The sequence below is a fragment of the Acanthochromis polyacanthus genome, chromosome 22 (assembly GCF_021347895.1).
Source record: "Acanthochromis polyacanthus isolate Apoly-LR-REF ecotype Palm Island chromosome 22, KAUST_Apoly_ChrSc, whole genome shotgun sequence".
Taxonomy (NCBI): Eukaryota; Metazoa; Chordata; class Actinopteri; family Pomacentridae; genus Acanthochromis; species Acanthochromis polyacanthus.
This window is the reverse complement of record NC_067134.1, coordinates 7348545-7362632: the sequence shown is the minus strand read 5'-3', so window position 1 is coordinate 7362632 and position 14088 is coordinate 7348545. Positions and strand designations below refer to the sequence as shown.

At 44.6% G+C, this 14088-nt stretch overlaps 3 protein-coding genes across 3 annotated transcripts in view; all 3 read left to right on the top strand.

The window, feature by feature from the left end:
* LOC127531918 (protein NLRC3-like) overlaps positions 1-1387 on the top strand; it is a 17967-nt gene extending 16580 nt beyond the window's left edge. The window contains exon 12 of the mRNA XM_051942333.1: positions 1382-1387. Coding sequence (XP_051798293.1) covers positions 1382-1387 — 6 coding nt within the window. The remainder of the gene's footprint in view (positions 1-1381) is intronic.
* A 116-nt stretch (positions 1388-1503) lies between these two features.
* On the top strand, positions 1504-13248 carry LOC127531917 (NHS-like protein 1). The gene is made up of 8 exons (XM_051942332.1): positions 1504-1597; positions 2827-3061; positions 3684-4141; positions 4223-5358; positions 5721-5986; positions 6415-8190; positions 9179-9266; positions 10457-13248. Exons 1-8 carry the CDS (start codon positions 1595-1597, stop codon positions 11046-11048), a joined length of 4554 nt encoding a protein of 1517 aa, XP_051798292.1. The 5' UTR covers positions 1504-1594; the 3' UTR covers positions 11049-13248.
* LOC127531817 (uncharacterized) lies at positions 4636-6421 on the top strand. Its single transcript, XM_051941994.1, has one exon. The coding sequence runs from the start codon at positions 4682-4684 to the stop codon at positions 5708-5710; it is 1029 nt and encodes a 342-aa protein (XP_051797954.1). The 5' UTR covers positions 4636-4681; the 3' UTR covers positions 5711-6421.
* Positions 13249-14088: the final 840 nt, after the last annotated feature.

Below are 14088 nucleotides of genomic sequence, written 5' to 3'. Positions count from 1 at the left end.
TTTTGCATCTTTTGTTCATTTTCAATGTTTCTTTGTGGCTGTTTGTGCCTCCTTGTCACCTTTTTTTTTTTTTTTTTTTTGTTTTTGAATTTTGCATAATTTTCTCATTGTTTTGTGTCACTTTGAGGACATTCTGTGGTTGTTTGTAGTTGTTTTCTCTCTTTTTCTATTTTTTGGTGGTTGCTTTTGTCTCTTTGTGGCTGTTTTGTGTCTCTTTGTGGTTGTTTTGTGTCTCTTAGTGGTTGTTTTGCGGTTGTTTTGTGCCTCTTTGTGGCTGTTTTGTGTCTCTTTGTGGTTGTTTTGTGTCTCTGGTTGTTCTGTGTGTCTTTGTGGTTATTTTGTGTCTCTTTGTGGTTGGTTTGCGGTTGTTTTGTGCCTCTTTGTGTTTTTTTTGTCCCTTTTTGTGGTTGTTTTGTGTCTCTGTGGTCATTTTGAGTCACTTTGTAGTCATTTTCTGCCTCTTTGTGGTTGTTGTGTGTTTCTTTGTGGTTGTTTGTCTCTGTGGTGGTTGTATGTCTTTTTGTGGTTGTTGTGTGTCTCTTTGTCGTCATTTTATGTCTCTTTGTGGTTGTTTTGTAACTTTCTGGTTGTCTTGTGGTTCTTCATGGTGGTTTTTTCATCTTTCTGTGGTAATTTTGTCTATTTTTGTCCATTTTCTATGTTTCTTTGTGGTTGTTTTGTATCTCGTCATCATTTTTGACCTTTTTTCTCATAATTTTGTGTCTCTTTGTGGTCTTTTACCATGCTTTTGTAGTACTTTAATATCGCTGTGGTCATTTTGTGTTTGTCTGTGGTTGTTTTGCTTCTTTTTGGGTGATTTGACTGTTTGTGTTAGCTCCGTGTGTTTTTATTGTTTGTTTCTTTGTGGCCATTTTGTGGTTGTCTGTGGTTCTGTTGTGTGTTTTTGTGGTTGTTTTGTCTGTTTTTATTCATTTTCTTTGTTTCTTTGTGATCGTTTTATGCCTTTTTGTCACCATTTAGCATATTTTTCTCGTTCTTGTGTGTCTGTTTGTGTTTGTGGTCGTTTGGTCTGTTTGTGCTCATTTTCCGTGTCGTTTTGGAGGTTGTTTTGTGTCTCATTTGGTTGTTTGGCATCTTTCTGGAGTAATTTTGTCTCTTTGTGTTAGTTTTTTGTGTTTTTACCATCCCTTTGTGTCTCTGTGTGTCTCCATTTTGTGTTTCTCCATAGTGGTTTTTCATCTTTTCGTGGTCGTTTTGGCTCTTTTGTTCATTTTCTATGTTTTTTTGTGGTTGTTTTGTGCCTCTTTGTCACCATTTTGCACATTCTTGTCATAATATGTTCCAGCCACCTTCTGCAACACACTGTGGATGTGATGATCAGATTTCCAACATTGTGTTTGTTTTCTGATGTTCTCCGTAGAACTGACTGAAGGCAGCAGACTGCAGCGCTGCAGGGTTGTGCATGCAGCACTGCAGCTGCATGTCGCCGCAGTAGAACCCAGTCTGATCGATGGTAACCTCTGGTTCTCTCTCTGCAGCATGTCCCGGACTAGCTCGACCCCGCCCACAGAGCCCAGGCCTCGACCAATCAGAGGACAGCTCTCGGCGGCGCTGGAGGGACAAAGGCAGGAGGATGGTGAGACGCAGTGCTGCTGCCTCATGAATATTAATGAGCCCCCACGGACTGCACAGCCAATCAGGACGTCTGGAAGGCCCCGACCATTCAGAGCACTCATTTAGTCTCTTTAAAGTCCCTTTCTCATCTTCTTGTGATCATTTTGTGTCTCTGTAGTTGTCTTACTTCATTTTTTTGTCTTTTCAACCTAATTTTGTCCCTTTCTGATTGTTTCGAGTCTTTTTCTGATCCTTGTGTTTCTTTACGTCGTCACTTTTAGTTTTTCTGTGGTTCAGCTTTTGTTTGTTGTGCATCTCTTTGTGTTTGTTTTGTGTTTATTTAAGATAATTTTGTCATTTTTGTCTATTTTTACTCATTTTCTGCTTTTTTGTCGTTGTCTTGTGTTATTTTTTGTTTGTTTTGTGTGTCTTTAGCCTCGTTTGATCTCCTTGTAGTCACTTTGTTTTCTTCTTCTCGTCGTCATTTTTTGACTCGTCATTTTTACACCTTTTCTTGGTTGTTTTAGTCTGTTTGTGCTAATTTAGTCTCTTTCTTGTCACTTTGCATGTTATTGTTTGACTTTCCATCATAAAATGAATATAAATGAGAAGAAAAACTATTTATTAATCGATCCACGTTTATTGGGAGCGTATTGATTAAGTGTTTCTAAAAAAGGGACAGTCATAAATACTCCATGGTTTCAGATTCCTAAATCAGATGATGATTATTCCATGACTTTATTCTTTATATTTATTATCTAAACAAACAGATGTGCCGCTTTAAGTCCGTTTGGCTCAGTTCTGGTTCTGGTTTTGGAGAATCGATGTGTTTTAGTGCCACCTGCTGGTCAAACTGGAGAACTGACACCATTGCTTTTCTTCTTTATTCTGTTTCTCACCCTTCCTGCCTTCATTCATGTCTCTTCTCAGAGGTCCAGGGTCTTGGACTTTCTCTCTCAGTCTTGTTTTTCAGTTTGTTTCAAGTTTTCAGTTTGGAGGAGGAAGGTAAACATCGATCGAACCTCTCTAAAATAGATTAGAACCCCCTGAAGTAGAGTTGTAATGCCCACCTGACTAACTAGACTACTGAGGTACTAGAACTCTTCATGCTAAGTAATGAGGCTAAAGGTGACTCTACATAAAGTTTGAACCCAACCAGTCCAGACTAGATCAGAGTCCAGGTAGTTTAATTTTAACTGAGCTGTATCTGGACTTTACCTGGTTTAACGAAGCTTTTTTTCTGTTTGTCAGTCGTCGGCATCCTCAGATGAAGACGAGAGGTTCATCTTGAACAACACGCGACCTCTGACTCCGCTGGTCCTGAACCCTGTCCAGCTCACCTCTTGCTGGGACGTCTTCTCGCCAGCCTACGAGCCGACGGTGGGCATGGAGATGGAGCCGCCGCCTCGACTGCCGACGCCAGAGGAGAGGATGAGGCAGCAGGCGAAGGCGGTCGCTGCTGATGTTGTCCCCATCAACGTAACGGGTACAGCTGGACTTCAAAGCTCCGACTCAAGATTAAACTCAGAATTCAAGATTAAAGTTGGATTCAACTTTAAACTTGACATGGAACTCTCAGTTCATACTCAACCCAACTTGAGATTTGATCCAGGCTTTTAATATAACTTTAAATTAAGACTGAATTTGGACTTGGACATGACTTTCAACTGAGATTTGACTTTGGTTTAAGATGTGAATCTGACTCAGGATTAATCTCAGACATAAAACCTGCTGCAAAACTGAGACTTGATTACGACTCGTTATCTCTACTTGAACCTGAATTCAGGGCTCATACTTTGGGCTCAAGACAAGCTTGAGTTTTGATCCAAAACTGGGGTTTAACTCGTACTTCTGAATCATCTTGACCTACACTTTGACTTGGTTTGTGACTTGCGGTAAACTGGGATTTGACCTGGACTTGGGACAATACTTGAAACTAAACTTGAATCTGGAACAAGACTTGGATCTGAGCTTTAACTCAGACTTTTACCTTCAAACTCGACCCTAGCATTTGACTCAACTCAATTCCAAGGCTAAACTTAGAGCTGGATTTAGAACTTGTCATGGCTCAGTTGCTCATGCTGTATTTTCATCTGTTTACAATTCAGGTGAGAGTTTTGATCGTCAGGCCAGTTTTCGAAGAACTCTTTCCAACGCTGACTCGCTAACCAGGCGACCCCGCAACCTCAACCGCCGAAAGACGGTTACTGGGATACCAAATGATGTCAGCCCCAAAACTTCAGTCTCTACGGTTCTTCCCGGTCAGTTCTCCACCGTGGGTCGACCTGCTTCCGCCTCCTGCAGCTCCTCCAACCAATCAGAGGCCACAGAGGTGGAGGAGAATGGAGGAATCCGGAAGGACGGACAGTCGAGGAGGATCCGAGCCCCTCGAGGAGAGGGGATGTCCAGCCTCATGGCCTCCCTTACTTCCTCCCCCCGTGTCCAAAACCACTCCTCGGAGTTCCACAGTCTCCCCCGTCCAGCAACCAACTCCTCTCTGAACTCTGAGGCCAGCTGTACCAGCGCCTCCTACAGGATGCTCAGCGCCTCCTCGTCCTGCTACCAGGTCAGTGAAGTGGAATTCAGTAAAGTTGATTGAAATAAAAAATGACAAAAGTTCACTTACTGTTGTTCTTCTCGTCTCCAGTCACAAGATCTCCAGGGTTTCCCCAGCGACCTCCAGCCCCTGCTGCCATTTGACTCCACAGCCAGAGTCTTGCCGCAGTCTCCTTTCTCCTCTTCGTCCATCCACGGTTCGCCCCCAACATCAGAGTGGTCTTACTCAAGAAATAAGCCCCTGAATGAGGGTCCTTCCTCCACCCACTACCTCTCCTGCTCCTCCATCACTGATTCAGAGTCTCAGTTTAGCTACCAGGCTCTGGATGAGCAGACCCAGACCCACCAGAGCACTCAGCATTTCTACGATTGTGACTCTTACAGTGGGGACAGATGGAGCCACCAGCCCCTGTCCCCCAGCTCCAGTGTCCACAGCAGTGCTGTCCAGGACACAACATGTGTTTCTGAGAAAGTGGAACTGCAACCCCCTGCTCTCTCTCGTCGCTCCACCCCCTCTTGCACTGACAGCAACTCCTTGTGCTCTGAGAAGATGACCTCCTCTCCCTCGCTAAGCCGAGAGAAAAGGAGGTCCAGCACTTCTTCCTCCACCTCCTACTATCGCACTGCCACCCGCAGCATTTCCCTCCGCAAGTCCAAGCGACCACCTCCTCCGCCGCTACGCTCGGACTCTCTGAGACGACGATCTGGTCGGAGCAAACCCTCCCGCTATTCGACCAGTCCCCGCCTGGAGCACACCACCAAGTGCAAGTCATCTTCCCAGACCTACCACGATCCCTGGGTGCCCCGGATCAAAAGACGCCAGAGTGGATTGAACTGTGGGACCGTCACAACCTTTGAACCTCTAAGTCCAGACTGCCAGGCATCTGCTGAGTCTCCTACTCCTGATCACCAACCAACCACCCCGGACCACCCTCCTGTCCGCACCCCGGCATCTCCACATTCAGGAGAGGGAGGCCTCAGACTTACTCTCAATCCCCAACCTGCTGGCTCCTCTGTGTCTGGGCTCCAGCGCCTCGCTTCGCCCTCCAGTGGTTACTCCAGCCAGTCCAACACCCCAACTCCTGGCACTCCACTGTCTTCCCCCCTCACCCCTTCCTCCCCTCTCACAGCCAGTCCTGGAGCCTTTTCCCTCCCCCCAACCTCCCCTTTCTCCACTTCATCCTCTGTCCCCCTTTCACCCGTCGCCTCCTCCTTGCCCAGGACAAGGTCTCGGGCCGATGGGAAGCCGAAGCCACTGGTGCCAGAAAGGAAGTCATCACTCCTGTCCTCCTTGTCGTCCTCCTTTTCCTCCACCTCCTCCCTCTCATCCTGCACCTCCTTAGAGTCTTCGGCCAAACTTCCTCTCCTGCCGCCTCCTCCTCCTCCTCCTCCTCCTCCTACTCCTCTGCCAGAATCGTCCTCCTCTTTGCCTCTTGCTCCTCCTCTTCTCACCAAACTCTCTGTAGCTCCTCCTCCACTTTCATCTCTTCCTCCTCCTCCTACTCTTCCTCCTCCCCCTCCTCCTCCTCCTCTACCTCCTTTCTCCCGACCTCCTCCTCCCCCTACTCCTTTGCTGTGAGACACAGCAGCTACCCTCCTCCTCCAGCTTCTCCACCTCCTCCACCATCTTTAGAACTCCCAGACATGCCAATCGCTGACCTTCCTCCTCCACCGCCACCTCCTCCGCTTCCTCCTCTCTCTATGCCCTCTGCCTCCCCCCTCCCCTCTCTAAATGCTTGTGCTAAAGTGGCCACGCCTCCCTGCCCTCTGGTCACCGCCAAAGCTCTGCAGGGCGTCAAGCTTCGCTCTGTGAAGAACCTGGATGCCCTGCAGGCCAATGCTGCATCTTCTGATGGTGCAGTCCAAACCCATGCTGACATGTCATCAGCTAATTCTAACCATGCTAATGCTAACCAGGACCAACCATCTGCTATGTCCGATAAAGTAAATCGTGATTGCCTGGCCAACACCGATGTGGGACTTGCTGGACCGGGATCACAACATGCTTTCTGTGATGTAGCTCCCAATGAAGCTAACATATCTAGTGCGTTAATGGGTAATGCTAGCCCTAAAGACCCAGCCGATGCTGACGCAAAGCACCCGGAACTCAAATCAAATCACAATGATTACAGACAAGCAGGAAGTGAGATGGCAACACCCAACAGTGAGTCAGCTTATTCTCATCTTCAGAACTTAAAAGGCATTATTTGTAGCCCTGCTAATCAGAGAAGCTCTGGGCCTCAGACAAGCAGTGATGAAACTCCTCAAAACATCCAGTCTGATGAACGGGAAGTGAAGACTCACACATGTATGCTACACATACGAAATACACATACGTAAGCAATCAAGTCATCAGTCCTGACAGTCCTTGGGTAAAAATGCCTGATGATGAAAATCACATTGACACAATTATCCAACATGCGCATTTACAACAGCAGGTAAAAGATACAGTGCTAACAGATGCTAAGCTAACAGAGCATGCAGAGACACATAGAGTAAGCAAAACGGTACCATCAGTAGAGAAAAATGACAAGATCAAATCTCGAATGCAGAATCTTGGTGCTGCTGATCTGGCCTACGCTGATATGAAAACCATTAACAGTAACTTCAGGACAAGCAGCCCCAAGAAGCTCTGCTCACCAGAGAAGCCAGTTCCACCAAAGAAGCCTGATCTTTGTATCCTGGGTGTCATGGGTTCCCCCAAGACCAGGCGAGGACAAAGTGGAGGAAAGAGCAGGGAAAAAGTTTCAGCTCTTTCTTCGGAGCCCCCTGTGGACTCATTGGACATTTGTTTGCATACACATGTGACCCATGATGCACCTTCACCGAAGCACTCCACGTGCACCGCTGACAACTCGGTGAGGCCTGCACATTTGATGGATGCAACAACTGCAGACATTGCCACACTTTCACCTGCCAGCTCCCCTCAATGGCAGAAACCACCAATTTTGCACAAGAAGCCAGATCTCTTATTGACCTCACCCCAAACAACCGAACCTCTCTTTGCATCTAAGAATAAAAAAAGGGCCTTCAAAGGAACCTCCAAGACCAGTAGTATTTCACAGACTCAGACCACCACAGGGACCAGTAGCACCCTAGAAATAGTGGGCACCGCTGGGTCCATGGGCACCGCTGGGTCCATGGGCACTGCTGGGATCATGAGCACCACTGAGTCCATGTGCACTTCTGGGTCCATGGGCCCCTCGGGGATCATGGGCACTTCTGGGTCCATGGGTACCTCGGGAATGATAGGCACATTGGGAATCATTGGTACCATGGGGATGATGGGCACCTCGGAAATCATGGCTACTACAGGGGCCAGAAACACTGAGACCAGTAGCACCTTCAAAACCATCTATGGAACCCATCACCCATCAGGGATTATAGGTCATGGTACCTACAGCAGCTTGGGGAGCTCAGGGTCCCATGCAGCTGCTTACACCTGGACAGGGGGCTCCCAAACTGGGGTAACGAGGATCACCAAGACAAGACTTTATCAGGGTGATGAGAAAACATTTCAAAGGAGGATGATGAGGTCATCACTGGCTGAAGATGATGAGGAAGATGAGAAGGAAAGGGCATTAGAGAGAGGGATGAAGGCAATGATGATGATGACGGCATCATCCAGTACAAAGATAAAAGACAAAGCAAGGAAGAGGAGAAAGAGGAGACCAGGCAGGCAACTGCTGATGATGTCATCAACAATGGCACCCTCTCCCTCATCATCATCCTCATCATCATCGTCGTCGTCCTCTTCGTCCTCATCTGGAGATGAACGAGACGTGACAAAAGACAGGATAATGCAAGCGATTCAGAAGAGAGCAACGAAAATGTGCGATCAAGAGACGAGTGACTCTGAAAGCTCCTGCGTTCTGATTGGTCAGAGCAGGTACTCGCTCAGCAGCGCACTGTCCACTGACAGCCTGCGGGGGGAGCTGTCACTTCCAGACCTCCTGATCCAGGAACCAGATGAGGGAGAGGTGGAGCGAGGAAATGAAGAAACCCAGAGGAAAGGGAAGCAGACAAAGGAGGGCAGTGGATCTTCAGATGGCAAGTCGGGTTAGTAGTAGCTCTGGAACTGGTTCTGTTGTCTGGAACCAGGTAGAACCACCAAGTGAACCGGCCAGCATTTTAGAATCGTTACCACTGGCTTTCAAAAAAATAAAAAATAATAAAAGATAAGACAGTTGATAATGGAGCTCCAAAAGGCCAATTCATGCTTTCCACAAGCATACCTGAGACATAAATTTGGTCATCCTCACCTCAGTGCTTCACTCTAGTTGGTGACTGTTGTTGTGTTTAGTGTTGTTGTTTTTTAAGTGTTCAACATAACAAGCAACATGTAACTGTAGCAGACCGACGTCCACATATTGTAGACCGAATAGGATGTTTACTGTTTGCTTCAAGAGTCCACAGTGGTCCATGAGCAGTGACTTGAACGCATGGCAGGCATAGATGACTACATGAATAATATTACGTTTGTTTTCCACTGCAATATGTTGTAGACCAAAGACTTTATCCAGCAACTATTTGTTGTTGTTTTGTTGTTGATTAAGAGCAGACTTGTACTTAAGCACTATTTACAGCCTGAGTTTGGCACCTTTTCCATGGGGGTCAAGATGTTTATGCAGGTGTTTTCTGTAGCTGTACCTTAAAAGTACCAGCTGTCCTTAAACTGGGCTCCTCTGCTGCCTTCAGGGCCACCGTGATAAATGTCAGTAGGCCTGATGTATTTGCAGGTGTGTGATAAAGTAGGCCAAGTTTCTGCTCAAACAAGCTGTAAGAGGAAATAAGATATCCAGCATGGTCCAGTTGAGTCAGAAAGCTGCTGAATAAGAGCTTATATTCCTGCTATAAATGGTCTGTGGACTAAAAATCAGTTTAAGAATGTATTATACACGCTGACTTCACAGTCTGGTACTAGATTTGGAAAGAAGTGCTAGTTTAATCACCTCTCTGACTCCATTTGAGGACAATTTAAGACAAATACTTCAATTGTTGAAATGACAGTGATCAATCTTCAGTTTTCTCTTTGGTTGTTTCCCAGCCGAGCTGTTCATCAATGTGTCGGCAGATCAGATGTTCGTCCCCGTTCGGCCCCGAACCACAGAGGATCTATTCGCTGTCATCCACAGGTAGAAACACACAAATATTAACGGACACTGTTACTGAACCAAACCTTAAAACACATCCTCACATGTCTGCTTGGTTCCTCTGTCTGTGGAGCAGTGCAGTATGGGAAGGAACGGCGTGAAAGCTCTGCTAGTTGGGGTTTGGCTGCAGGTAAAGCTGTAAATGAAGTTGTAGCAAGTGGAGTTTAAGTCCTTCACCAGTATCCTTGGTTTTCTCCTCTTAGATCTAGAATCTGTCCCCGGTTTATTGTAGCCTAGATGGAAGATTCTGGTCTTTAAATGTTCCCCAACGAGCTACTGTCTCCTTTTCAACAGGAACCTTCTCCGTTTAGAGCCTGTAGGGTCCTTCTCCACCTTCTAGTAGCTCAGTGGATGCTTTATCTTTCATTCTGATCAGTGATGAACAGGAAATAATCGCAATGATGTCCATGTAAAGTCTTTGGTGGAGTTGCTACCCTAGAAATAAACAAAATGGAGGCTTGTAACATAAATACTGTATTTTAACCAAACCATGAAGATTTTAACAAAGTAGTTTTAGTCACTAAACTTAACCAAGCAGTTTCAAGACCTAAAATTAACCAAGTAATTTTGGTTCTTAAAATATACTGGGTGGTGTCAGTGCCTAAACCTCACCAAGCAGCTTTGGATCCACAAACAAACCAAGAAGTTTTGGTTCCCAAACTTAATCGAGTAGCTTCAATGCCTAAATTCCATTAAGGCCCTGTGTTGCCTAAATCTAGCCAAGTAGTTTTGGTTCTTGAACTTAACTGAGTAGTTTTAGCACCTAAACTGTTTAAGGACTTTTGATGCCATAACTAAACCAAATAGTTTTGATTCTTGAGCTTAACTGAGTGGTATCAGTGCCTAAATCTAACCAAGCAGCTTTAGTTCCACAACAGAATCAAGTAGTTTTGGTTCTTAAATGCAACCAAGCACCATCCTAAAACCAATGAGTAAAAATGTAAGTCAAAACTATTGGCTCTTGAAGTCACGACGGTAAAAGTACGCTAGCTTTTGCCTCTTCCAACCAACAAATCACCACAGTTTTTCCTCTTTATAGGTGTAAAATCGCACCATTAAATATTAAGATAACTGAGCTCCATCAATGGGCTGATGATGTCCGAATGAGGAGGCGGAGCCTGATGTACGAAGCCTCTGCCTGAATGTTTTGACATCTTGTCTTTGTGCCTCAGGTCTAAGAGGAAGATGTTCGGTCGAAAGGATTCAAAAGACGTCAGAAACCATTCATCGTCCTCCTCTTCGTCCTCTCCGATGACCCCTACCGACCCCCTGACTCGCCCGACTCGACCTGCTGCCCTCCGAGGCCAAAGGTGTCAGAGAAGTGAAAGCTTTAAGGCTCTCCTGCTAAGGAAGGGGAGTCGGACTGATGCGTCGTCTCGGGTCTCGGCCGTCGAGCAGCTTCGTAAAGTTGCAACTTCGTCTATCGCTGAGCTCCAGACGAAGCCTCCAGACCCAGTCCAACCCTTCATCCTGCCGCCCAGGTCTCCGAGTGTTCAGGACTTCTCCACGATGTTCAGCGATGATCTGACTCGCCTCCTCCTCACCTCCTCGTCCTCGCCCTTCTACTTCCTCACCTCCCCCTCCCCCGTGCGACCTCGCTCCCTCACCCCTCCCTGCTCGGCGAGCCGACGCTTCGCTGCCCGCCGACGCCTCTTCGCCACTCCCATGACAGCCATCTCTGAAGGGGATGGCGAGGAGGAGGAGGAGGAGGAGGTTTTCAGAGGTGCCAGAGAATCGAACCTGAGATCGGTTGAGATTTCATGATGGACCGGGAGAAAAATCTCACCTGAATGTATTCAAAACGGACCAACTTGCACCTGAAGCATCAAACTGAATGTACCGAAGCACATCTGGTCAAGCAGCCGGAAAAAGACGTGAACAGTGAGCCGATTTAACATCCAGACGGGATCTGTACTGCCGATATCTGTCATTTATCTGGTCACAAAAGAACATTTGAGGTCTGCACAGCGTTTTCCACCTATCCATGTTCTGCAGGACCAATAGGAAACCTCGCATGATCATCATAGCTAGTCACAATGACGTCTGAGATTTGACTGGTCACGGCGTAATTAATCAAAACAATGCCGCTGATATCCGTAACTGTAATTCAAGGCTGTACTCTGTGCATCTGGTAAGTGGAATCTGTGATTATCAACACAGAGCTCTCTAACCGGGATCTGGACTCTTTAGAGTTACGTTGAGATATTTGTAATAAAAACTCTTAGTCATGGTGTAATTAGTCAAAACAATGCTGTTGATATCTGTAACTTTAATCATGGGAATTTAAACTCGCATATAAAATGTTAAAACTGCAGTTGTAGTGTTAAAATGTCTGACGATGACTGTCAGGATTGACCTATAAGCATCTGATAAGTAGCGTCTACAACTATCATCCAAAACTAAACTGAAAAGATCTTGAACTGTGGTTCTTATGGGTCAAAACGACATTGCTGATATCTGTAACTATAATTGAAGGCTGCATTCTAAGTGTCTGATAAGTGGCATCTCAAACTTTCATCCAAAACTAAGTTACAAAGCTCTTTAACTGTGGTTCTTACGGGTCAAAATGATGTTGACGTCAGACTCAACTATAAAACATTCTAACTGCTGGTATTGTGTTGAGAAGTCTAACGAGGGACGTCAGGACTTAACTATAAGTGTCTGATAAGTGGTGTCTACAACTTGGAAGAAATGTAAAACTAAACTAAAAAGATCTTGAACTGTGGTTTCTGTGGGTCAAAAAGACATTGTTGATATCTGTAACTTTAATTCAAAGCTGTATTCTGTGCGTATGGTCAGTGGTATCTGCGATTATCAACCCGGAGCTACAGAGATCTCTAACTGGGATCTGGACTGTTCAGAGTTACGTTTGAGATATCTGGAATACAGACTCTTAGTCATGGTGTAATTAGTCAAAACAATGCTGTTTATATCTGTAACTGTAATCCCTGGTAGGTAAACTCGTCTAAAACGTCTGACAAAGGACATCAGGATTGAACTATAAATGTCAATGATAAGTGGTGTCTTTAACTGTCATTGGAACAAACCCCAAACTAAACTAAAAACATCTTGAACTGTGGTTCTTAAGGATCAAAACAATGTTGCTGACGTCAAACTCAACTCGAAAATGTTAAAACAGCTTGTCACACCTGTTTTTCTACTTTTTCCTCATGTTTTCTTTCTAATGGTTGAGGAACTAATTTGTTTTTAATCCCAAAAAACAACTTTAAAACACCAAATTAATTAAATTTGTATTGTGTTCACCTGTCAGAGGATCTTGTAGTTCATTAAAAATTATTTTAGTTTTGACCAGAAATTGATGTTTTTTCATCTCATGAGGGGCTTGTGTTTTTTTTCTTGGGATCGCATTTTAGAATGTAACAGTATAATATAAAGAAATGCAGCAGTTAAGTGTTAAAGATCCCCGAACAGTTCCTCTGAGGATCATTTTAACGAGCAATAATTAAAGATTTAATGTAACTGAATATCTATAGCCTATAGAGACGCTTTGAGTGTGTTGGTGAAATGCTCGCCTCTGAGTCATTATATGGAGTTTTTGATTCTATTCCCTGTTTATATCCTGCTGAGCTCATTTCACTCGTGTTTTGTTTTGACTTTAACGATATAAAAGTCACATTTTTCTTTTTCTCACCAGCTACACTGCCTGTAGTTGGTCCTAAGCTGTAAATACTCCTGGTTCATCCTTCTCTCTCATGTTTTCTTTCTACGGTGTTTTTTCTGTAGCGTTTCAGACGTTTTCTTCTCTATGAATGTAAGAGGCTCTGATCCACTGTATTAACCCTAATATGAATAAATGTAAGTGGAATCGTGAAACTGCAGAGGAAAGAAAAGGAAGCAACCAGTCAGAGAGAAACAGGACAGAGTCCGAAAGGAATGGAAATGTTCTTTGTAAAAAAAATAAAGGTGAAACATGAAAATGAAAGCAATAAAGGACAAAAGACGACTGGATGTTTATTCTGTCTGTTAACTGGGATATTATAATGTGTGTCTTTTTGTGGTCGTTTTGTGTCTCTTTGTGGTCGTTTTGTGTCTCTTTGTGGTTGTTTTGCATCTCTTTGTGGTTGTTTTGTCTCTTTGTGGTTGTTTTGTGTCTCTTTGTGGTTGTTTTGTGTCTCTTTGTAGCTGGTTTGTGTCCTTTTTTAGTTGTTTTGTGTCATCTTTTTGTGGTTGTTTTGCATCTCTTTGTGGTCGTTTTGTGTCTCTTTGTGGTTGTTTTGTGCCTCTTTGTGGTTGTTTTGTCTCTTTGTGGTTGTTTTGCATCTCTTTGTGGTTGTTTTGTCTCTTTGTGGTTGTTTTGTGTCTCTTTGTGGTTGTTTTGTGTCTCTTTGTGGTTGTTTTGCATCTTTTTGTGGTTGTTTTGTCTCTTTGTGGTTGTTTTGTGTCTCTTTGTGGTTGTTTTGTCTCTTTGTGGTTGTTTTGCATCTCTTTGTGGTCGTTTTGTGTCTCTTTGTGGTTGTTTTGTGCCTCTTTGTGGTTGTTTTGTCTCTTTGTGGTTGTTTTGCATCTCTTTGTGGTTGTTTTGTCTCTTTGTGGTTGTTTTGTGTCTCTTTGTGGTTGTTTTGTGTCTCTTTGTGGTTGTTTTGCATCTTTTTGTGGTTGTTTTGTCTCTTTGTGGTTGTTTTGCATCTCTTTGTGGTTGTTTTGTCTCTTTGTGGTTGTTTTGCATCTCTTTGTGGTTGTTTTGTCTCTTTGTGGTTGTTTTGTGTCTCTTTGTGGTTGTTTTGTGTCTCTTTGTGGTTGTTTTGCATCTTTTTGTGGTTGTTTTGTCTCTTTGTGGTTGTTT